Raw genomic sequence first — 26,461 nt, 5'->3', positions numbered from 1 at the left:
ATTGAACATTCTCCGTGTATGGTGGAACAATCTCAAAGCTTGTCAGAAGAGAGAGATCTCGATTCACCTTGGACACTTACATTCGATAATGGGCTTCAAGGTTTGGCCCACATTTATCGAGGTAATTATGCGGTTTTGGGATGATGAAAGGATGGTGTTTTTATTTGGAGATGTCAAAATAACACCAACACTACAAGAAATAAAAGATGTCTAGACTCTATTGGTACATGTGGCAAGAGGAAAAGATGTACAGATCATCACATCCTTCTACCAAATAGGTCTACTAGTGGAGAGTTGAGACACATGCTGTTGCTGGTAAGGGATAAATGGTTGGATGCCCAAAGTATTCCACTAATGAGATTTTTCGAAAGATGACGGCACGATAGCTATTTTGCGCGATTTCCAAACAAATTCCTTGACCATAATACTTGGACACAAACTCAGGCCATCGCGTTCTCTGCATGCCTCTTAGGAAAAATGATGTTCCCTCAGGATGAAGGAAAGGAGATCAAAACCCAGGTCGTGATGGTACTAGACGCAGTTTGAGAGGAATTGGTAAGAAACAAGAAGAAAAAAAGCATTGGAGTTTAGCCCCGGTCATTTTGACCGACATCCATCGGTCTTTGAGCTTGTGTAAGAACGGGTTCCCATTTTTCCAAGGTTGCAACATTCTACTTTGTCACGACTGGAATCTAGAATTCAGACGAGACCGACATCGTTGACCTCTCAGAGGTCGCACACAAGACTACTTATATCATTCTTACTTTACATAGGTTAATTTTAGCAGAAACTTTGAAACTTTTTGTTTCCTAACATACTTATAAAAAGATTCTCATTAATACATAATTGTTCACCATCAACCATCTAACATTAAGGGATAAGCAACTGAAAGAAATAGTTCAATTTTTATTAAGTGTATAATTGCCAAAATGGCACCAATACATCGTCTGAATAAAAACTGGAAAAAAACGCTAGTGGAACATGCCCCACTAGCTCAACTCTAAAACTAAGCTAGGATATAAAACAGTAGAATCCTTGAAAGCATGAGGACCTACCAACTCCAGATGAATACTGGACGTCCGGATGACTGCAGCGATGATCCTGTAGCTCTATTGTCCAACTGTGCCTGCACCTAAAATAGTAGAGTTTGTATAGGGTTAGTACACACTTGTACTAAGTATGGGTATATGCAAGAACACACCACGTACATGCATGAGAAAGAATAGCTCTTTCCTAACAACATGATTTTTGGAAGTCAAGTCAGTGGACTTGCCAAATTGAGATTAGAAAAGATACCAAATTTGGATTAGGAAAGTCAATGAGCTTTCCAAATTTGGATTAGGAAAGTCAGTGAGCTTTCATGATTTGGTATAGGAAAGTTATGCCATGAGATTAACATACATTATCATACTTTTCACATTTGCACACAGCAGATAACTTTTACACAAAGCACATATCACATAGCATACAACACAATTTGCATGAAGCACATAACTTCTTTAATATCATTCATTCATATGACATGAGACCTTGGAATCATGGACTTAACATTAAGATATCCCGAAAATGAGGGCTCAACAGATGGGACCTCAACTAGGGAGTCTTCATTAACAAACACAGAGTCTGCTTCGTTCATTCCTACGTGCTCTGTTTCATTTCATTCATAGGCCAGTGTAAACACCAACTAAACCTAGGATGTAGTTTAAGACTTTCATTAGGTTCGTTGTGCAATGACCAAGAATGACCTAATGTCATTACTTGAATCTAACTCACCTTTTGATGATCCTATCCTAACACCTTTGGTATCATTTATTTCATTATTTACCTCATTTGAGGATGGCCTCATTCATTCAATGGGAACTTTAACTTTAACCGACATAGATCATGTGAGCATCATGAAAATCCAGTGTCTACCCCACATTGAAAAAATGTGGAATCACCAGCCAAAGTGACCCAATAACATGCTAGCGTACATGGGAATCGAACCCCGCCAGATCCCTATATTGGTAGTATAGGTTTGAAGACTAGGAGATATAAGGAGACCCATACCCAGCATGCCGGACAGTCTCATCTCATGAGGGTTACCGAAAGAAGGCATCACCGCTCATAGCTAGTCTATCGGTGCTCAGTATAATGTTCCATTTCATTAATCTCATACGTCACGGATATTGGCTTCTAGTATGAGGACATCATATCTCATTAGATGATTTCTCATCTCATCATTTGTATCGAGTATGTGAAGCTCAATACCTTCTTTAGAGTATTCATAGAGACTGGTCTCTTCATTAACTTACACTCTCATAGGTGAGTACGAGTTGGTAACATTTACTTAGGTTCATTTGAGATTGTTCTCATCTTTTACATTAGCCTCATATCATGTTGTCACCACAGTCATTAACATTAGCACATTTGCTCTTCATGATTACTCACCCTTTTTTACATAAATGCTCATTTCATCACATGCCAATGCACTTGGATATTTATGTGTTTCACACTCTTACTTGACCCTTCTAGGGTTTCATCATTTCATTACATAATAATAATTTCATCGTATGCCAATGCACATGGACATTCAGGGTGTTTTACATTCGTACTTAACCCTTCTAGAGTTACATCATTTCATTACATACATCTTAGGTTCACTTACTTTTGAACGTATGCTAGACTTATGAGTCTATACACACAAGCAATGGGGCTTCATTCATAGTTCGTTAAGTAATTCACACATTCCTAAGATTATGTAGTACAAGACTTATATATCTTGTATATATGCCAAGATCTTGATTTCGATCTAAGTAGGTGGCATTATTCTTGGATATTTTGTTCACGTATGAATTATGTATCAATACGGAAGTTTGGGCAAGGAAACCCAAATTCGAATCACTTGGATAGCATTTACATTTTTCATTGATTTTATTTTTAATCTCCATAACATTGGGACTATAGATTGAACCAAAACAGTAACATTGTACCTTAAATTTTCTACTTGGTTTCCTCTTAAATTGGCCTAAGGGTTGTGGGTTGAACCCCCACAACCTCTTTGATTTTATTCTTTAATTTTTGCTAGGGCATTGGAAGGTTGTGGTTTCGAACCCCCACAGCCTCCTTACTTTTGTTTTTAATTACGCTAGAGGCTGTGAGGCGGTGGGTTCAAACCCCCACAACCTCCTTTTTTTTAAGTTCATTAGGCTAGGCGTTTTGGCAGTGAGGTTGTGGGATCGAGCCCCCACAGCCTCACTTTGTTTTCTCATTTAATTTTGTCATTCTCCTTTCCAACCTTGAGGTCGTGGGTTCGATTCCCATGCCTCACATTTCCTTTTCTTTATTTTCTCTTCATTCACTTGCTACAAGGAGGACGTGGGTTCGATTCCCACGCCTTCAATTTATTTATTTTAATTCTTGTTCTCTTCTTACTAACCCAGCAGACCCAATTTCGATTCCCCCAGCCCCCTTTTCTTTTTCCTTTCTCACGAATTCCACTAGCTAAAGGGTGAGGTCACATGTTCAAATCCTGGCGTCCTCACCTCTTTAAAATGCAATAAATTTCCAGATTCCAACCTCCTTTTTTAACGAAATTAAAGTACACTAAGCTGGAAATTAATTTATAATTTTAGCTTCCTTTCATCAAACTTTTCATGTTACTTTCTTAGGGTATTTCACCAAGCATTTAGTGCATTGTTTGGTGTAGTTTAGTAGTTACATTAGTCAAGCGTTTTCACTCAAAATTAGTAACTTCACACTCCATATGAACTTCAAATTTTATACAACTTTTGCACATAAAATTCAAGGATTATACATGCCTTTACACATCTCCAAACAATGACCAAATTCACTGCCACACATTGCACACACACATCACTTTTTCACATGATTTCGAACAACATAATCTCTATTCACAAAATTTTGAACATGCATACTTAAGCATAAACATCACGAAAACATATTTCATCCCTACTTTGTACTAGCAAACAGACCCAACCTAAAGTTCTATGGGAGCTAGTGACAGGGATATTCAAAGGGGGAACAATTCTAGTTTTTGGAATGAATATCTTAAATCTTAAGGGGTCTCTTGGGAAAGGGACCAATAGGAAAGAAAACCATACCTTAATCTATGTTCAAATGAAGAATTTGCTGCCCAAAACCCTCTCCCAAATCAGTCCAAGCTACCTCAACGTCCACACCACTCAACGAAAAAGTTCTCTTTGCCTTTAACGTTTTTGGTTGCTTTGTTTATCTTAAAATTTCATGTGAGTTCTTCAAGTGTGAAGAACTCTTGGTATTATTTCTGTTCTTTGTTGTTTTTTGCAGAAACCAACATCAGAGAGATGATGAAACGTGTGAGAGACATCGTGAGAGAGTAGTATAATAATAGGAGTTTTAGTTTGGGAATTAGTCAAACTAGGACTCCTTATTAATTTCAATAAAAACCTAATTTAGTAAGCTTATTTAAAGTAACATTATGCCCTTAAAAATCAGATTATAAACATTAATTAAATCACCAACTTGTTGCTTCCAATGGGGCTCGAACTCGAGTAGCGTGGCCCTTGTGAAATGGACCATTTCGGGTCAACCTGAGCCGAATTGGTTCTATAATTAAATTAACTAATTAATTAATTAATTTCTTAGGGTAATTACGATATTACCCTTAGCCTGGAAAATACCATTTTACCCCTGGACCCTGAAAACTTAAGATTTCTTCTTTTTAAGTCCGGTAAAGGCTCTTTCGATTAAATCTTCATTTTTGAGACCCCTTTATGGTTGGTTCCAACCTTTTCAAGATCAACTAACTCCCCATGTTAGTTAGCTTGGCCGTAGTAAGGGTTATGAGGTCTAGTTCTACGCGTATCAATCTGTGTGAACCTTGGTCCAATCGCAAGAATTCTTGACACATTAAGCATTTATCCTATTCATTTTTAGGGTTGTTACATACTTCAGTGGTGGATGACATAGAATATCTGCAAAAGAAACGGCACCCAACAACAAGAGTTGGCCAAATCGAGCCTGACAAGTCCCCTTGATAATTACGAATTCTATCTAAGCTCCCACAGATTCCCAATTCACACCACCAAGGATGCGCGGGCGAGGGTATTTTATGATCTACGAGAAGGAGCCATATAGCGGATGTTATCGAGCTTCATGTCAGAGAAGATAGCAGCGCAGGGGGCCAAACTTCCCTTTTTAGTCCTTCGCGGCATCAGAGGATTGCGACCCTACAACCCAGCTAGGGTGATGCGGCAATTTAGTAGAACACAAATCCCACCTATCCTAGGGGATACTAGCTCCTTCATCGTCGATTAAAATGGGCGCACTAAAATTACTTTCGCCAAGATCATCCTCCAAGAATGGGTCGGACGTGTCAACATGAAATTGGGTATGGCTAAAAACAGATATGAAGTTGGGTATGTCAATGAATCAAAGACGTACACATAAAGCTCCAAATCCACGCATACCATTTTCAGCAAGAATAAACCAAAGGGAGCTGGAATTTCAGCGGAGGGAGCAAGAGTACCAATCCAGAGAGTTAGAAAATCAGAGGGCTTTAGTCGTGATGTCGTAAGAGCTAGCCGATGCAACGGCTTGTTTGATGCGTCTAGATGCAACCCTAGATGAGCAGATAAACACTCTACAGGTGTGCCGCCATCTTCCAAAGTTGTGTTCCCTGAGCCATATGTGGTAACAAGCAAGTGCATCATCCGCGAAGAGGTAGAGAAAGCCAGAGGAGGAAAGGACCGTCAACCTTCTAATTCCCCTGCGCGGGATTGCTTCTATTTTTGTCTTCGCAATTACTCCCCTTCCCCGAAAATGTACCCCCGTCTTGATTAAGATTATATAACACATGATATGATTATTTTTGAAGCTTATTTTGGGGGACGCAACAATTTGTTTAACTGACGCAATACATCCTTCAGATCGCTAGGCCTAACCTTGGAACAAAAGGGTCACATGCATGATTAAGACACGATATATATATGCTTATGTGATATGTTGCTTTGAATGATGATATTTTTAGCCCACTCCCTTCTAGAAATTCCTAGAAATATACAAATCACTATCACAAAATGTCTGACCAAATTTTTTTGAGTCTTAAGTTTCTCACTCAAAGACACCTCTCATATCCCAAATCCTAAAACATTACTCTACTGTCTCAGGAAAATCAAATCACTGCTATGGATAAGGGTAAGAATATCCATATAGAACACACTGGAGAAGAGTTACAAAGAAAGATCAAGCAAATTACTAGAGAAATTCAAAAGACCAAGGAGGAAGAGCTCAGAGTCGAAATGGCCACAACGATCTACAAAGTTGCAACTGTGACGCTAGATGAGGATCTAGCATCAAAGATGAAGAGGAAAAAAGACATTGGGATGGAGAGATAAGACTTGAGTAAGAAATTAGAGATGCTTCGACTGAAGGTACAAGAAAGGGAAGCAAGAAAGGCGAGCATAGAGTTAGAAACCGCTGTTATATTAGCCATAAATGTGTCACTTGATGAGGAGCTGACAACGGAAATGGTAGATTTGACCTCTATGAGAGAGATTATGGACTCACTGAGGAAGAGGAACAAAGCCTTCCATAGAAACATGATCGAAAAACTTCAGAGAATGCGTGGGAAATACTCTGTCCGCGAAAAGGAAGCTAACACTGACTCTGATTACGCCCACCCTAGAGCGACTGGGGAAGACGCCCATGAGAAAATCGTCTACAAACCTCCATTTTTTGCCATCTGAGAGGAGGAGATTAGTGGATCACTATTCCAACCTATGAGCCGACGCATAGTGTGTGGGTGAGGGTTATGTCTTGCGCCTTTTTGTACGAATATCTCGGATGGTCACCTCAGGAAGGATCACTTTCAATCTTTCGGCAAGGAAACTATTCGAAGTATGTGCCTTCCACCCAAACCAACAAGGACACACCATATAGGAATGTGTGCAAATAAAGATGAGGATCTGCCACCAGATCGACATTGGGAACATCCCGCACATATGGGGTAATAATACAATTCTCGCTTATGATCCATCGGAGCCGATTGTGCGCATTCAGTTTGTTTGACATTATATCACCTCGTTCAAAGAATCAATGTTGCATATCTACATGGATTTGGTCAAGAATGGGGTCTTAGCCTCCATCCATGATGATGACAGAGTCCTCGATCTCGTTGGGGGAGAAATCTTCAAACCTTGTGCTTACCACGATGCTATAAATCATAGCATCTCAAAGTGTCTTGGTTTTTGCTACGACCTCGAATCCCTCTTCAACATGGGAAACATTCGAGTAGAGTTTATTCTTTGTGACTGATGTTGCAATGAGAAGAAGAATGACTGAAATATAGTTATTTTTTTATCTTTAAAGCTTTGTTGTCTTTCAATTTCCTTTTAATCGTAGTGAATGAATGAATGAATGAAAACATTTTCTTTTGTACTCGAACTGCGTTGGGCCTGATTTCTCTTTGTGAGATATGTAGGCAGCCTTCCAAGGCTTGGCCCCTATCTTCTAAAAATTTCATTCTCCCCCTTCATATTACAAGAAGATACGAACACCAGATCAAAGGACGCCAAGGAGCAGCTGAAAGAAGACTCTAGCTCAACGTGATTTAGCCTTTTTGAGATAGTGTCAAACTAAAACAAGCAAACTCCTGCTTGTTAAAAATTTGTTTCCGTCCTTACTCGTGGGTTGAAGATATCCTCAAATAAAGCAACTTGTGTGTTTTTCTACTCTCTGTGTGATATTATGCATTTTGTATTCTGAATCCAAACTGACAAATCTGCCTTTGACTTGTTTTCCTCGTCAGATACTTTGAGACTGATCTGTGTCGATTAAGCTGGAAGATCATCCTTATTCACCAGATCCAAAGGTCCCGCAGATTCCTTTCCTAGACAATATTTAGCTAAAGGAAAAACAGCAATTGGAGATAACAACAAAGAAGTAAGTCTCACTGATGTTGTGGTGGCTCAACCCACCATAGCGGACCAGAACGAATTGATTTTTCAACAGATGAAGATGAGGGTAGAGATGCAACGGAGAAAGGATCTGCCTCCACCAGGTTTTGTTGCTAACGCTGCTGATGTGAGACCCCCTCTCTACTTCCCTGCTTCAAACATGGATCCAACTCAGAATCTACCATCTACACCTGCCCAAAATTCCTCTGTCATAAACTTGACTACACAAAATCCCCAATATGCTTCCGCATCCTATCAAACTCCACCTCCTCCTCTAAATAACCACGCCCAAATATCACCCAATCCTTAAAATACCCAACATCAAACCGCTCCACCACCGCAAAACCAAAGCCAAAATCAAAACCAAAATACTTTCAATCCCTAAACACCCCACCACCACTTAAATCAGAATATCAATCCTCAGACTAACCCACAAAATTATCAAACCGCTTAAAATGCCTAGAGTACCTCTATAGATCAACACTTAACTATAAGAACTAATTCCCAATGTCCAGTCCCTACAGAACATGATGTGCACGGTTCTGAGCTGGACCATTAAGATGAATAGGAAAGGGTGTGGACGGCAAATGAAAAGGCAAAGGTGGACATAAAAGAAGAGATTTAGAAGGATATGAAAGAGCTCCAATGCGTCCCTGATACCACCGATCTCAATTATGAGTTCATCCACACCTGGACCTTCCAGAAGGGTTCAAGATCCCAAAGTGTTATACTTTCGGAGGAGTGGAAAACCTTATGTCTCATTTGAGAACCTACTGCGATCAACTCATCGGAGTTGGCAAGGTTGAAGCTCTGTTGATGCGGCTTTTTAGCCGAAGTCTATGCGGGGAGGCTCTGGAATGGTTCACCTCCCACAAAACAAGGCAATGGCCCATCCAGAATTCCTTTCCAAAGATATTATTGATTGGTTTGGTTACAACGTGGAAATCGTCCCTGATCAGTACTCTTTGGAAAAAATGAAGTAGAAATCCACCGAGAGCTACATGGAGTTAGCCTACAGGTGAAGAAAGAAGGCAGCTAGGGTAAGACCGTCTATGTCTGAGAAAGAAATTGTGGAAGTGTTTGTGCGGGTGCAAGAGCCCGAATATTATGATAGAATCATGTTGCTCGTTGAATCAAAATTTGCTGAGATAGTCAAGGTTGGTGAGACAATCGAAGATGGTTTGAAAACAGGTAAAATAGCCCATGTTGCCCCATCGCCTGGATCATCGGGACTGTTGAAGAAAAGGAGAGAAGAAATTGTTGTTGTCTCTTATAAGGAGAAAATAACCCCCAAATGATCATTGTACTCCCAAGGTCGTTCTCGACCTTCCTATAACTTCTATCAAGCTTGCTACACGCAAGCTAGTCATCCAAATAATCTCCCTCAAGTCTATCAAAATGCTACATCCACCTATCCAAATGCCCTCTCTCCAAATTACGAAAGTCCATCCCTGGTTTATCAAAATCCTCCTCCACTTTACCAAATTTCATCTCCCCCATTACAAAAATGTTGCTCCCAAATGTGCCAATGTGCAGTCGAGCTACAGAGCACCCCCTCCAGTCTATCAAGTCCATGCTCCAATATACCAAAATTGCCCTACGAACTATCAAGCTCCATCACCAAATTACCAAACAAATCCATATCCTAGAGCCAAGCTCCCCGTCCAAGTACCAGAAGTTATCAATAGGTACCCCATCCCCAACAAGGCAGTTATGATCCACCTCGACCCAGATTCAAGAAGAAGCCTCCCAAGAACTTTACCGCACTCGCTGGAAGCCGAACAAAGTTGTACGAGCGACTGGCTACAACTGGATGCATCTACCGGGTGGGCCCAAGCTGATGGATACTAGTTCAAAATTCTAAAGGCTCGATAAAAAGTGTGCGTATCACTCCGATAGTGTCGTACATGATGCAGAAGACGGCATCAACCTCAAGCACAAGATTCAAGATTTGATTATCCAAGAGGTGGTCTCTCTTCAAGCAGCTGCACCTAATGTAAAAACCAACCCTTTGCCGAATCATGGAGATGTCAATATCAACATGATAGAGACAGTCGATGATTGGTATGTGACAAAGGTGATAAATCCAGCTATGCATGAAGAGTTAGAAAAGGTTGTGGCCTTGTTGAGTGTTAAGAAGAAAAAAGAGTTCGTGATCCTGACACCCGCAAATGTTGTTTCCTGAGTTCCACCAGAGAATCTTGTTAGACCAAATTTTGTGATTGAAACTGCTGTCGCTCAAGGTATGACCTGATCTGGGAGGTGTTATACTCCCGAAGAGTTGGCTTCTGGAGGACAGAAGATGGATCGGGGCAAAAGTCCTATAATCAAAGGCTAAGCAGAGGAATTCTAGAGAAAGATGCAGCCAAAAGATTATTCTATTGTCAATCATTTGGAGAAGACTCCAGCCTAGATTTCCATATGGGCCCTTATGATGAGCTCTCAATTGCATAGACAAGCCTTGATGAAGGCTCTTGATGATACGTATGTGCCCGTTGGCACAAGCAGTGATAATGTGGCTGCTATGATTAACTAAGTTATCCTAGGGCATCAAATTAGTTTCTACGACGATGAGTTACCTTTTGAAGGGAGGTCACACAACAAGGCGTTGCACATCACTGTCGTATGTCGCGAGAAGGTCATAAACAGTGTCTTGATGGTGATGGATCTGGTATGAACATCTACATGTTGTTAACACTGAGGCAGCTGAGGTTTGACTTGGAGAAGCTGTCAAAAAACCAAGTCAATGTAATAGTCTTTGATGGTGTACAGAGAGATATGTTGGGAGCGGTGAATCTGATCATTCGAATGGGTCTGGAAAAATTCAGTGCACAGTTCCAAGTCTTGGACATCGACACCAGCTACCAAGCATCTGACGATGAAACTTGTTTGGAAGGATGAAAAACTTGTTATTCATGGAGAGGGGAGTCACTCTAGCAGACAGGCGCCAATTATTGATGAGGTATCGCGAGGTACAAATTTTTACATAGTCGAGCTGGTAAATGCCACCGGTGAGGACTTGGCCCCACAGACTCACATGCATGCTGTGTACAAGATGATAGCCACTGTGATACTGCAGAAAGGTTTTGAACCAGGTTTCGGATTGGGAAGAAATTCCCAAGGAATTATTGAGTCTATTTCGATCCCCGTCAAAGGAGCTACATATGGTTTGGGGTACATACCCGCGGATGATGATATGTAGACAAAGAATAGAAGTGATCAATCATTGGCTAAGTCGATCCCACATCTGTATCAATTATTTCCAGTCCGAGACTACGTTGATCGTGATGGCATCAGGGAAGGAATCTATGACCTTTTTGAAGAGACCGATACCGTCATAGAAGAAGAGGTTGAGCTAGCTGGTATATACGATGCTGAGCCCGGAGAGATGCTTCAGAACTGGACCTCCACGCTGATCCTAATTTCCGAAATTCCTTGGTAGAAGGGCATCATTTATGCATACTTCAATTGGTGGTAGTCTGGATGAGGCCCGAGACCCATCATTTTACTTCATTGAACTTTCAAATTTTCTTTTGATGTTTTAAAAAGGCAACATGGCCCTAGCCATGGACAAAGTTTGCAGTGTTTTTTCCATTTACTTGAAAGCCTCCTTTATTGAAAATGTTCTTAATTATTTATTTGCTATATTCTACTTTCCTAACTTTGTCTATTTATGGTTTCAGTAATATAAGCTTTTAAAATTGTCAATGTCATGTCATGTCACGAGCTGAATGAACAAAATAAGGCAGGTGATGACGAGGCCGATGAATATGAAGAGGAAAATGAGGCACCGAAATATGTTGTTGAAGAGTTTCTGCGGTTTGAAAGTCAGCATAAGCCAATTTAGAGGAAACGGAAACGTAAATCTGGGAGACCAAGAGTGTGTAAAAGAGGTCAAAATCACCATTCATTTCAATGAGAATCAAAGAAAGGGCCTGATTCATTTACTCACCAAGTACATGGATGTGTTCGTCGGGGAGGTCAGCGTCATGCTAAGGCTGATTACAAATGTTGTGTCTCACAAATTGTCGATTAATCTAGTGTTCAGTCCGGTGAAACATAAGACTTGGAAGTTCAAGCCTTAATTGAGTTTAAAGATTAAAGAGGAGATCGCCAAGCAGTCGAGTCTCGACTAGTGGAAGTGAGTCAATACCCGACTTGGTTGGCCAATTTTGTTCCAATCGCCAAAAAAGATGGAAAGGTCAGAATTTGTGTCGACTACAAGGATGTCAACAAAGCCAACCCTAAGGATAATATTCTATTGTCGAACATTCACATTCTTATCGATAACTGTGCTAAACATTAAATGCACTCATTTGTGGATTGCTATGCAGGTTATCATCAGATTCTGATGGACGAACAAGATGCAAAAAGGATAGTTTTTATTACACCTTTGGGTGTATATCATTACAGGGTGATGTTATTTGGCCTCAAGAATGTTGGTGCTACCTATATGAGGCTTATGACAATCATATTTCATGATATGATTCTTAAGGAGATCGAGGTGTACATAGTTGACGTCATTATCAAGTCCCGCGAGTGTTCAGACAACTTAACACACTTGAAGAAGTTCTTCGACCGTCTGCATCGGTATAACTTGAAGTTAAATCCCGCCAAATGTGATTTTGGAGTTCCAACCAGCAAGTTGTTGGGATTTGTAGTCAGCAGAAAGGGTATTGAGATCGACCATTTCAAGATTAAGGCAATTCAAGTACCTCCTCCGAAGACTAAGAAAGAAGAGATGAGTTTCTTAGGGAGGTTAAACTACATTAGTCGATTCATAGCCCAATCAACATTGGTGTGTGAGCTTATCTTCAAGTTGTTGATGAAAGATGCTTCGACAAAGTGGACTTAAGAGTGTCAGATTGCTTTTGATGCTATTAAGAACTATTTGTCCAATCCATCAGTGTTGGTACCTCCGCGAGAAGGGAGTCCTTTGTTGCTGTATTTGTCCATCTCAGATAACGCATTCGGATGCTTGTTTGGGCAGCATAATGAAATAGGGAAGAAGGATCGGGCCATCTATTATATAAGCAAGAAGTTAACGCCATATAAGTCTCGTTATACTCTTCTGGAGAGAACCTGTTGTGCTTTTACCTAGATTGCTCAGAAGTTAAGGCATTATTTGTCTTCTTATACAACATATCTTATTTCCAGAATGGACCTGCTGAAGTATATTTTCCATTAGGCGATGCCAACCGGAAATTTAGCTAAGTATCAAATGTTGTTGAGTGAATTTGATATTATGTATGTGACTCAGAAGGCGATAAAATCACAGGCCTTAGAGAATCATCTTAAGGAAAATCTTGCTGATGAAGAGTATGAACTGCTCAAGACTTATTTCCACGATGAAGAAGTATCGTTTGTGGGTGAAGATATTTCTGAAATGTATCCTGGCTGGAGATTATTCTTTGATAATCATCAAGGAAAAGGTATCGGAGAGGTCTTAGTGTTAGAATCTGGTCAACACTATCTCATGGCAACTAAGCTCTGATTTAGCACGAACAACATAGCTGACTGTGAAGCTTGTATTCTTAATTTGAGAATTGCCATTGACATGAAAGTCGACGAGCTACTGGTTATCAAAGATTTAGATATGTTGATTCATTAGGTTCAAGGAGAATGAGCCGTGAAGAACTCGAAGATTATACGTTATGTGCAGTATGTACTGAAGTTGTGCAAGAGATTTCGTAAGATTGAGTTCAGACATACTCCCAGAATACAAAATGAGTTAGTCAATGCTCTTGCCACCATCGCTTCAATAATTAAACATCCAGATACTGATTATATAGATCCTCTGGATATGGAGTACATTGTTCACATGTTGAAGCAGAACCAGACGGTTTGCCATGGTATTTCCATATAAAGAAGTATTTGGAGTCCGGGATTTATCCTGAAGATGCTACATCCAACCAGAAGAAGTCGATACGTCGTATGGCTCTCAATTTCTTTCTACGTGGAGAAATTCGGTATAGGAGGACTCCATATTTAGGTATCCTCAGATGCATCGATGTTGTTGAAGTCGTGAAGTTATTGAACAAATACATGCTGGAGTATGCGGCACCCATAACAATGGATTCACTTTGGCAAGGAAGATCTTGCGAGCCAGTTATTTCTAGATGACTATGGAGAATGACTGTTGCAAGTTTGTGCAGAAACTTCATAAATGTAAATGGCACGATGATTTGATCCGAGTGCCGCCTCACGAACTTAATGCTATGAGTTCACCTTGTCCATTTGATGCTTGGGGTATGGACGTCATCGGTCCAATAGAGCCACCCGCTTTTAATGGTCACAGATTTATTTTCGTTGTAATTGATTATTTCACCAATTGGGTGAAAGCAGCTTCTTACAAGTCGGTAACCAAGAAAGTTGTGGCTAATTTTGTTCGCAAAAATCTGATTGAAGATTTGGAGTGCCAGAATCCATCATTATTGATAATGGTGCAAATCTCAACAGTCACTTGATGAGAGAGATATGTGAGCAATTTAAGATTACTCATCGAAACTCAAACACTTATCGTCCTCAAATGAATGGAGATTTAGAGGCCGCCAATAATAACATTAAGAAGATTTTGAGGAAAATGATCGACAATCATCGAGGTTGGCATGAGATGTTAACATATGCTTTGTTAGGGTACCACACGACTGTCAGAACATCGGTTGGGGCCACTCCTTACTTGCAAGTATATGGAACAGAAGAAGTCATATATACTAAAGTTGAAATACCATCTTTGAGAATTATCCAAGAAGCTGAGTTAAGTAATGCTGAATGGGTCAGCAAACGGATCAATCAACTAACTTTTATTGATGAGAAGAGAATGGTTGTCATTTTTCATGGTCAACTGTATCGACAGAGAATGATTCGAGCTTTCCATAAGAGAGTTAGAGCCAGAATTTTTGAAATCGTTCAGTTGGTACTTAAGATAATTTTTCATCATCAAGACGAGTACAAAGGAAAATACGCACCAAATTGGCAAGGTACTTACATGGTTCGCAAAGTATTGTCTGGAGGTGCTTTGGTCCTGTCGAGGATGGATGGCACCGCATGGCCGAAACCAATCAACTCAGGATGTTGTCAAAAGATACTACATGTGAAGCTTCGGTTTTGCATTTATGTTATTTCCTTGTAATTGTTTATCTGCTTGTAATTGTTTCGTTTAGAGTTATATCCCTTTTGTAATGAACTACGTCTGACCTGAATTCTCAAGAATGAGATACGTAGGCGGCCGATGTTGGCTTCGGTCACTCCTTTTATCCCCTTTAATATTTCTTTGTCTTTGAACTACGTTAGACCTGAATTCTCAAGAAGGAGATACGTAGGCGGCCTATGTCGGTCTCATTTAGTTTCTTTGTAAAATTTCATATTATTGTTAACCTTAAGGGAAAACTATGTTTGACCTGATTCCTGTCTCAACAGGATACGTAGGCGCCACGAAGCTTCGGTCATATCTCCCGTAACATTTCTATTTTTCTTTACAATTGAAACTAGGACAGAATTTTTGAGAGGGACTCAAAAATTATCGAGATGAAATTTTTTCCTCAATAAACGAAGACTAAAGATGCTTTAAGATTTTCCGGGACAGAGTTTTTGAGAGGATCTCAAAATTCCGTGATTTGCTCACCAACAGTCAAGGATAAACCAATACAATTAGCTGGGACAGAAATTTTGAGGACGACCTCAAAATTTCATCAAAGGTTTATCGACAATCTAGAGTGATTCTGAAAACTCCCCATCAAATAATCAGATATACCTCCAAGAACCAGGCTCAAAGAAGTTCGCTAAACCTGACGTGACATGACACTTGGCAGTGACTTTTCTCAAAATACTACTTCTCAAAAATTTATTTTCTTAAAGACTTTCCTTTTATGTTTCATTTGTTTTGGCATAAAATAGTTTGTTTTATCTATCAAGAGCCGGGAGATCAGGAAGATCAACCGGAGGTAGCAGGACAAGGAGAAGACATATGAAGAATCAACACAGATCAATCCATTTTAAAACTAATGATTTTTCTGTGGATGCAGATTTATAGTATTGCTCAGAAATCATCAAATTTCTCTCATTGACGAATATGGGAAGTCAAGGGGGTAGAAATATCTTCCCCAAAATCGATGATTTTTTATGGATGCAGGAATCATTTTATATTGCACATATCGAAGACTTAGGAGCGTTCCGTTATTTCGATTCTCAACAACACGAAATCTAAGGAACATACATCTAGATTCAAAGATGAATCAAGCAAAAATCTCAGGAAAGAGTTTACGGTTTCTGCAAAGGAAATAATCTGTATCATATTATCAGACATGATATTATTACTACCCGGAGGAGTCGTTTATTGTATTGTCGTCAAGGAAATACACTACTCGAGGGGGTCATTTATTTTATTGTCGATCAAGATAATACACTACCAGAGGGGTCATTTATTTTATTGTCGATCAAGACAATACACTATCTGGAGGATCAGTTTATTTTATTTTCAATTGAGACCATATCATTATCCAGAAGGCACCTAGAAGATAACTATGTTGCTCGATTGAAGCACTATATTCATTCGGTACAATGGATGACATCGCGAGTCGATATTCATGCATTGCGGGAGATCATGCATCTTGGGAGATCATGCATCGCGAGTCAATATTCATGCATCGCGGAAGACCATGCATCGCGATTCAATATTCATGCATCGCAAAAGATCATGCATTGCGAGTCAATATTTATTCATAGCGGGAGATCATGCATGGCGAGTCAAACGTACCGAACTACAAGTGCCCTAACTTCTCATATAGTCTGAGATATGTAGAAAGCCTGTTTCTAGGGTTCGGCTATATTCCCAGTCCATACCAAATCCTTTCCTTAGATGAATATGTGGTCGGTCAAAATCAGGTTGGTCAATTTTATTCTCCTCAAATTTCTTGCATCAATCTGAGTAAAATGAGGGACAGTTGTTGACACCCAATTTGACCCCCCCCTCCCCAAAAAAAATAATTAATTAATGAGCTCTTTTTTCTCAAACAGCTTATAATAAATAGTTTTATAAAATTCAAAATATTTTGCAAGTCTGTTTTGAGGTAATTTTAGTCATCTTATAATTTTTTTATAATAAATGTGCCTTATATAATTTTGTATGTAATTAGTATATCTTTGAATACTCAAAATTGTCTCAAAAGACGTTGATTTTAGTGATTATTTTGTTAATGTGGTCTAGAATAATTTTTAGTTATTGAAGTTATTTAATTCGAACCAATTGTTTTACTTCATCAAGTTTGAGAAGCTCGTTTAAATTAATTTAGGTTATTTCATCTCGTTAAGGCAAATACTCCAAACAATTCCTTATGGTAATGTTGGCCCTTTTTGTTTGCATCCAACAGCCCACCGTCCCAAAGCTCTTTTTCAAACACTTACCCAAAATCAGTGTAGTATCTCACTTCCATTTTAATAACCAATTCTCCTCAGCCACCCAACCCATTTCCAACAATACCCAATATCCCTAATTTAACTTGTCAGCTTCACATTTTTTCCATTTTCCCCAGCCCAATCCCTTTTTTTTTCATTCTCCCCTTTGCTTTAATTCTAACCTTCATCCAAATTAAACAGCCAACTCTTAACAATCTATTTTGACCCAGACCCAAATACCCAAATCCACCCATCAATCCAACAGGTCAGTACCTGATCCACCCCTTTGCCTCATCATCTAAAAGAACGCAGTAGCGCAAAATGACAGATCAATATTCCCAACAGCGGGAATGGAAAAGGACAGGCGCGTGAACTACGTACGCTCTTTGGTCTCCCTCACGCGAGAGTGGATAAACGGAAAGTAGCGAGGAGCATCTTTGCAGCAGAGGAGCCTGCGACTCTCGTCCTTGCATGCTTGTAGAAGAAGACGCGTAGCCTCCAAAGGACGATGGGATGATCCTAGCCCTCCGTGTCACTCTCAAATTCAGATATTGTGGGATTCGGTGGTCTGATTTCCAATACATAACAGCTTGCTCCTTTGTTCTTGGGAAAAAGTTTTGAATTTGAGATTAGATTTGGAATTCCGTCTCTACCTTCCCCCTCCCCTTTTTCTCTCTTTCTAAACCTTAATACCTTCCTATATATAATTGTTTCCATTTCATCAGAGGGAGAGGTTTTTTGGGGGATTATTACAAAAAAAATCAAAGAGGAAATTTTTGGATTAAGCAATTTTAGTTAAGAAAAAGATACAGGGGAGAAACGAAAGGGAAGGGTTTCTTTTTGAGTCAACGTTTCGTTTCAGTATAGAAAATTTGAGGAGAACACTGATTAAGTATTGGCTAAAATCAGGAAGACATTCAAAGTAAAGCTTGTTCTAGTTTTGCTTGAACATCCGATCTTCCCTTTGTTCATATCTCTTCCGTCAAGATTCGTTCGAGGCTCGAGTTGGTGGTTTTAAGGTTGCCTTCGCTCGCCTTACCCCAGCCAACTTCTCGCTGTAAGGTAATTAATTCGTAACTCACTTCGTTTGTTTTGAGTTAGCATATCGGGTGAATGTGTAGTCCTTTGTGGATTCAAAGTTGAGCTTCCATGGAGTGTTTGATATGACGTTAATATCTTCATCTTAGCTTCTAAGTTATGCCGCATTATTTCTATAAGGAATGTCTAGCGTTTTTTATTATTATTCTTCCTGTACCATTTTGAGGTCGTGGTCATTTCGCTCGTTCCGTTCGTTTAGTTCCTCTTCTGTGCGAGCATGATTTAAGAGGCGTTCTGAATTCATGTTTGTTTCAAGTCAATAGTATAATTTTTTTATTTTATTCACTCTCTCCCTTGTATTAATATGCTTATATCTGATCCAGTTTTCTTTTTTTGTTGCTATTGGCTGTTGATAAACTTGATCCATCTATTTCCTTTGGTGGTTGGTTCGGAATGATTTGAATATGTATGTGGATGATGAGAGGCTGGTTTTTGTTTGCTTCTATTATTTTAGCTTTCATAGCATTATAGTGCTTAGGCTCACAGTTATATTAATCTTAGATTTAAGAAAAATCATATCGTTTCACTTCCAACCCTAGTTGAATGAAAAGAATAATATGTCAAGTCTAATTCTTTCTCATCATGTCAATCTTTATGAAGTTTATATACAAGTTGTTTTGTTTTCAAGATGATTTGGCACTCGATCAAATTATTTGACTTTGTTTTCTTTCAGTCGAAAGTATGCATATTTGTGAGTTGGATCCGCATGATATAGGAACTTGTCTGTTTCTATTTTGCCTGCCTCGATTTTTGCTCTGCTTGTCGTTTACTCTTTAAGTTTGTTTGAATTATGCTTTCAGTTGACGCCTATCTCCCGTTTGTGTTGTGTCTGCACCTTTTGATAATAAGAAAAGAAAATACATATTTTTTTGTAAGTCGTACATAATGTGTACTTGTAGTACACGGATTATGTTTTTTTAGTGTTTATGATTTTCATCTTTATTCTTAGATCTATTTTGTATGTTCTGTTCGCTGTTTCAGTTAGTTTGGCCACTCGACATCAGTTTCGATTTTGTTATGTTTTGCTTGTATATGTGTTTACTTCACTCTGGTGTCTTGGATTAACTATAATATTTGGAACTCGTTTTAATCTTGTCATTCTGGTGAAGGGTTGTATAAAATAGCATACCATCATTAAGTTTATTACTGTTGGTCACAACTTCTGTTGAACGATAGGGAAGTTTTCTTCAGATTACTGGTTGATATTCTGAGGTGTCCATTATGCTTTTCTCCTTTTTTTAACGTATGCATATAAAATTTCCTGCTATTCATTTTCCCTTTTTATGTCCTTTTAATAATATTGCATGTCATTTTGCAAATTCACGCGTTCAAATGTGTATTCAAGTAAGCAAGTATATTTTTCCAGTGTTTGTGTTGGTCAGATTGCCTATTAACTCATTTCTCTTTCTTTTGCATGTAAAATCTATTTGGGTTCATTATGAACTCTCATATTCATCTGCTTTTTGAGAGAGCTGTAAAGGCTCAACTCTCTCCTATCGAGTCTAAGAAGCCATCAAATTGATGAATAGGTCCCGAAGTTAGAAGATCCAGAAATCCAAGGAGTTGAAGTTATGGGCTATAAGGAGTCCAAAGTTCTATTCATAAAGTTTGTATTTTTGGGTCTAAGACCTTGTTGTATTTCTTTACCGCATTTACTATTTTTGTGTAATTAGTTTGGGACAGGTGGAAATGGGTCAAAAACCCAAAAAGAAAGTGGGTCCAAATACCGGTCTAGGCGTACAGAAAACTCGAGTTTGGACCCAATCTCTCTCTATCACTCTCCTTATCTGCTTAAATTACTTGTTTATTAGTTGCTGTTAGTTTTAGAGTTAAAGAATCCGAACCCCGCAAACGCCATAAATGTTTTATCGACTTAAAATTAATTCCAAATAATTTCTAAAAAAGAATAACTTTGCAAATAATAAAACTACTCAAGTAATTAATACTTCAATTTTTGAATGAACTCTAAGCGATTTTTATAAGTTTAAGTAAGATCATTTTAGCCAAACCAAATTAGTTGTCGGATAACCGCAAGTAAGTGGACGTCTTAGGTGCTGTCAAAACCTTCCTAAGACATTAATAAGAATTCCTGAACCCTTTTAATTCTTTCAAAACGATTTTTCTGTTTAAGTCTTTTGAAAACATGGTTCTCTAAATTTTTATTTTAAAAAAAATTTAGTGGCGACTCTAAGAAGTCGAAAAACTTATAAAATAAATTTTCCAGTAAGCTAATAAAACAGTCGTGATGTCAAGATCATTTCTAGCACATATTTATGAAGTCAATGGAAAAGATTTTGTCTACTTATGTAAAGTCGATGGGAGAGGTTTTTGTCTAGTAATTTAATACAAAGTCGATGGGAAATGATTCCGGGACATGAGTTTATATAAGGCCAATGGGAAATGGTTTTGCCTATAGATTGGGTATTGTTACTTGATGCATTTTGTAATATTTCGAACGTAGAAAGCCTAATCTAGAGCCTCACATGAGTGTCTAAGGGTTGTAACACTGTTTTAATGTCAATAATAATGTATAAAAGTCATTTAGGAATATTTAGAGTCAAAACGTCAAGCAACATCCACGACGTCCGGAGATTAGTGCAAAAGGTGTTAGTGTGCCTTAGCCTATTGACGGGTTTTTAAGAGTTAGAAATTGATGAAATTTGGTGAAAAGGTCTATAACACATATTAAATTTGGTTTAGGGTCGAAACGTACGGGTACGAAACCCCAAGAACCAACCAAAGGGTCCTTGAGGAGGACCCTTGCATTGTCCCTAAAAGTTGTATTAAGAGAGTAGCCACCGCCAATGGTCACCTAGCCATTTTCATGAAGGGGTCATTTTGGCAAGTCTCTGACAAAAATGACGAATGTGCAGCACGGAGGGGGCCTTAGCCGTTGACTGACCTACGGCCCGGGTAAGTCTTCCTTCCCAAATGCTCCTCACCTACCAACAACTATAGAGATAGATAAAAGCATGGAGTTAGTACAACCACATGTACTAAGTATGGCATAATGCATAAAAATCATGGAAAAGGTCATTTATTAGAAATATGCATTTTTTCATTTTTAAAAAATCATATTATAATCATAATAAAAACATTTAACAACTTAGAAATACATAAGATAACATTTAGACAATTATTCACATTTTCGAGCTCACATTACAGTAAGCTACTTTCACTAATTCACTGTTACAGTAAAGTGCTTCTCCTTCCTTCTTAACACTTCTTAATATGTAGTCTTCTCACCAAAAGCTATCCTAAGACCCACTTAAGAAACACATAGATATACCACCCATACAACCTCCCTAAGGATACCTAAATAACCCTCAAGAAAACTTATAATAAGTCACATACAAATTTACAAGACATCAAAGTATCAACACATAGATAATATGACATTTCCTCATCAAAGGCTATCAAAGACTTACTTAAGTAGATCAAGAAGATAAATTCCATGATTGAACTCTTCAAGAATACCTAAATAATCCTTAATACTTCCTAAATTTGGATCATGTCCACATAATCAACATCATCCCTAACTAGAGTCATTCTTAAGACTCATCTAGGTAAGATATGAAGTGACCATTCCTATGCCCCCTTCACATCTTAACTAGACAACCCTTAACTACTCTAGATAAGTATTTATTCGATTTACATACTTCATCACATAGGTAATTAGCTCATTAGTTCATTGAGACTCATACATTACGTAAACGACATTCAAGCAGCGGTCTTGGACAAGACCTAGGAACTCCCAATAACACCTTCAAAGCCTATTGTGCAATGTCTAGCTAGCGTCTCATACCACCACCTAAACTTCATATAACTTCTTAAAAGCTAATAGGTATTCCATAAGATGAGAATAGGCAATAACTGAAATAGACCATGATAGCTAGGCCTGGAATCCGGAGTTTTAACCTACTCCAATGACGGTGTTCTACTTGCCAAGGGTAGAACTGGAAAACATCCCATGTAGGCACATGGTTAAGGAATATGAAGGGATTTTATGCACTCTAGTCTCATTTTCAAGTAGATGTACATTGTACTCTAGTATCATTCTCAAGTAAAGTCACTTCCCTTAACATAATAACTCGGTTCTAGCCTTGGTTCTCATAGAGTTATTGACATTAAAGGATCACATGAAGAGGTTCCTTATCTAGTTCATAACACAATAACATATACCCTACCAAAGTGGTCCACTAGGACTACCTTTCAATGGAGACTAAGGTAGCTCATTATGACTTTCCTAAGGATTAATATGATGTTGTTCCATCTAATTAACCTTAAGTCCACCATTCTTTTACATGAAGGATAGCATTACGGCTCTCAACTTCAACATTTATAACATAACCTTTACCACATACACGACCTTCTTAACATCCTCTAAGGTCTAACATATCTCTCATTCATACATGAAAAGGGTGCACTAAGCCTACCTAGTCAAGGCATATCATAATCTCATAACAGTCATACATATATCAAGTAAGGGACACAAGTCTACCAAACAAGACAGAATATTCTTTTACCTTATCACATATAGCATATCATTCGTTAAAGCACTTAGGATGACCCTTATCATCTTTATGTCACCCTATACATTACTAAAACATCATCAATATAATCATTGTAGACTCATATTGTCAATTAGGAACAATCATGCATAAACTCTAAGACTACACATATAAGCACATAGTCATAGTCTAACATGATCTCCTAATATACCTGAAACTTTCACATGACTAGAATATAGGTAGATATGATCATACATCACATAATCAACTATACAAATAGCCACATTACTTCAAGTAGTTTTCCGACAAGGCCATGATCATCATAATACATAAAGTAATGATGACAAGACCACATCAAATGCAAGTAAAGCACATAACACCGCCACCATAAGTGGAATATACCAATCAAAATATAATTGAAGTCTAATTGACATCATAATAAAGGAAACAGGGCAGCTTACCACCAAAACATCCTCAGCACCTCAATTCGATGCTAAATCATCCAATTCAATACTATAAGGTCCTTACCAATGGCCATGAACAATAATTCAATATAGAAACTATGATAATCAATGAAACTAGGTCAATTCAACAAAGATTCATCAATCTAATACAACTTATATATCAATTTAACACAATTCTTACATCATTAGATAACCCATAGAAATCTACACTAGAATTCATAATCATTAAGTCAATATCAAGTAACCCATAACATTGTCAAAATCTAGGGTTCTTCCAATTCATGGGTTCATAGGTAATTTAGGTTAAAATCATCAATACAATATCCATTAAATAATTATCTAATGTTTAGAAATCATTAATGCAAGAACCCATGGTAGAATCATGAGATTTGGATAATTCAACTTGAAAACTTTAGAAAACTTCTTGAGAGTTGGGCTCCTTTATGAAAAGAGTTTCAAGGACCATACCTTGATGAAGATAATTATTAACTTTGATGAAGAATCTCCACTCAATTTGTCACACCAAACTCTTCCGTGACTTTGTACTTCAATGGAGTCTTAAGGAATTTCTAAGGGATTTTGAGGTTTTGATTTGGAAGAATGAAATATTCGAAGTTTTAAACACTTATATACACACTTAAAATACCAAAAATAAACTTAAGGAACCTCCAATACTACTATTTAGAAGTGGGGTGAAATTACACTTTCACCCCTCACTTAACAGTGGCCTGCGCAGCAACATAGACTTCATCGACGTTTGGGCAGTCGACGGACCGTTTGTCCACAAACAGACCATCCTGTCCTTCCATCGTTGAGTTAAGAGACTCATCATAGGTCTCTTCCCTCCCAAGACCAATTCTCCACAAACGACACCCATCGACGGGACATCAATTGTCCCATGAGCCGTCGATTGCCTCCGTTGTTTGGGGCTGACTTGGACAGTCTTGGCACAACTTTCTGGGTCCTTCCTCAAGGACCCTTGGATGGTCCTTGGGGATGTTTTCCCGGATGTTTCCATCCCAAACATTATATTATACAATTTTATCACCTCTCACATGAATTTCAACCAAAACAAACACTTAAATCTCAACGAAACATGCTTAGACACACAATGTCATTTCAAGGCATATCTTTCGAATGTCATGGACGTTTGACCTCCAAACTCCATGAAACTTGACACACTGAATATATATGATATAATAACTCATTTAAGAACCTTAGAACCTCATGAATCACACAAACACATAAGACCACATAATAGGCACATAGGTGACTTAGCCGTCGAACGTCTTATTCGTCCCTTGATGTTTGAGTTCCAATGCACCTAAACTCCTAGACACTGCCTCAATACCGTATATTAGAATATTTAGGACCTTATAACATCAAGACCAATATTTTAGGCTATAATTCACCTAAGTCATTTCGGGATCTTACAATCTCCCCCACTTGGAGAACATTTGTACTCGAATGACACTTGCCACTCTCCGAACATTTCCAAGATTAGATATTTAACTAGAATATCATGACATACCATGTAAAACATAATCAAGAATAAAACATCAATTCCACATATTCAAGAGATTCACAACACAACAAGAAACTAGAAGACAATTCTATAACTCATTATGCTACAAATTCACATGCTTCATTCCAAATAGTAAAAACTCATTTTATATTCAATATCATGATTATATACATCAGTTCTAACCACATTACAACAATTCTTGACCAAATAATTAATTAGTCAAATTTCCAAAATTTTACAGTGAGCAGGGAAAAACATTATACTAATTTAGGTCATTTCCCCCAAAAATCCATCTTTTAGTCGATTCATGATATAGCCATGCTAATATGCAAAGTAACACCATGTAAACACATATTACAACATAATCATAGCTTCATAAAATACAAAATGCAAGAATCTAATAAAATTCAATTTCAAAAAAATTCCTAAACACCATGCACATACAACACGCTTCTATATCATTCTTTCCCATCTTCTAACCATACTCCCCCTCTTAGAAGGAACTCATATCTCTAGAAAGAAGAACAAGGACTTACCCTCATCATCATCATCATTCTCATCTGGCTTTGATCATCTTGCCCGGAGTGCATAGAAACGAGCCTTTTCCTTTGAAACATTGATACATTCAAATTTACTTCTCAAAAAGAAGTATAAGCGGTCGTATCAAGTAAAGAACCCAACTATGAGGTTGGGATAGATCCCACGAAGAAAATTATTTAGACTTAACTTTAACCTATTATTACTTTTATTTAGTCAAGTCCTTTCCGAAAATAAGTAACAAACAGGGGGTTTTTAAGAAATAAATGTAATTACCTATTTCTAAATAAATAACTGACAGATTTAAAGATTTAATTTTTATCAAGTAGTGAGATCAACTAGGGTTTAAGTGTTCCCCACAGGTTCATAACGCGGTAATTCGCATAACAATCCTTTCCTAGTATCTTGCATGCAAAGTGGTAAGTTATGTATCCCTAATTCCATGGTCCGGCAACTAGGATATTTCACTCCGCACCTTGGTCCGACTACGTGTGTATGCTTTACTAAACTTTACCTTTACCTCATATTGAGCATCTTAATCGATATATGCCTTAGTTGTTACTTCGCACCATTCGATACTAGCCTATTAGATAGTATATACTAAATCTACGTTGATAATTCTTTTCTTATTATATACTTCCTTGGTCCGGAAAGTAGCAACAAGAAGAGTTCAAATGCGTGCACTCGTTAAAAAGACTTCTAAATGAAAGAATTATCAATACATGTAAGACACTATTCTAGGATTATTATTTTTGCTAGTTTTTACCTTGTTAATTACCCATGGTTCCCACAACCCTAGCTATGGATTTAGTTACCCATGTTAATAATCACACAATTAATATTAGTTTGATAAGATTCATGCACCTACTTTGATGAGATTGAAGAAAACCTAGAAAATTACTTGAATTAATCAATAAGCTTGCAATAAACGATTTCGCGAAAATGGAGTAATTTCCCAAATCACAAGTTCACAACTAGAACAATAAAATTTGAAAA

The 26,461-nt window shown here is 38.1% G+C and overlaps 1 protein-coding gene across 1 annotated transcript; it reads left to right on the top strand.

The window, feature by feature from the left end:
* Positions 1–14,062: 14,062 nt before the first annotated feature.
* LOC107006135 lies at positions 14,063–15,069 on the top strand. The gene is made up of 2 exons (XM_015204765.1): positions 14,063–14,352; positions 14,397–15,069. The coding sequence occupies exons 1-2, from the start codon at positions 14,063–14,065 to the stop codon at positions 15,067–15,069; spliced, it is 963 nt and encodes a 320-aa protein (XP_015060251.1).
* The last annotated feature ends 11,392 nt before the right edge of the window (positions 15,070–26,461 follow it).

Source organism: Solanum pennellii, chromosome 12, assembly GCF_001406875.1.
Source record: "Solanum pennellii chromosome 12, SPENNV200".
Lineage (NCBI taxonomy): Eukaryota > Viridiplantae > Streptophyta > Magnoliopsida > Solanales > Solanaceae > Solanum > Solanum pennellii.
The sequence above is the reverse complement of the archived record's forward strand: the minus strand, read 5'-3'. Positions and strand labels throughout refer to the sequence as shown.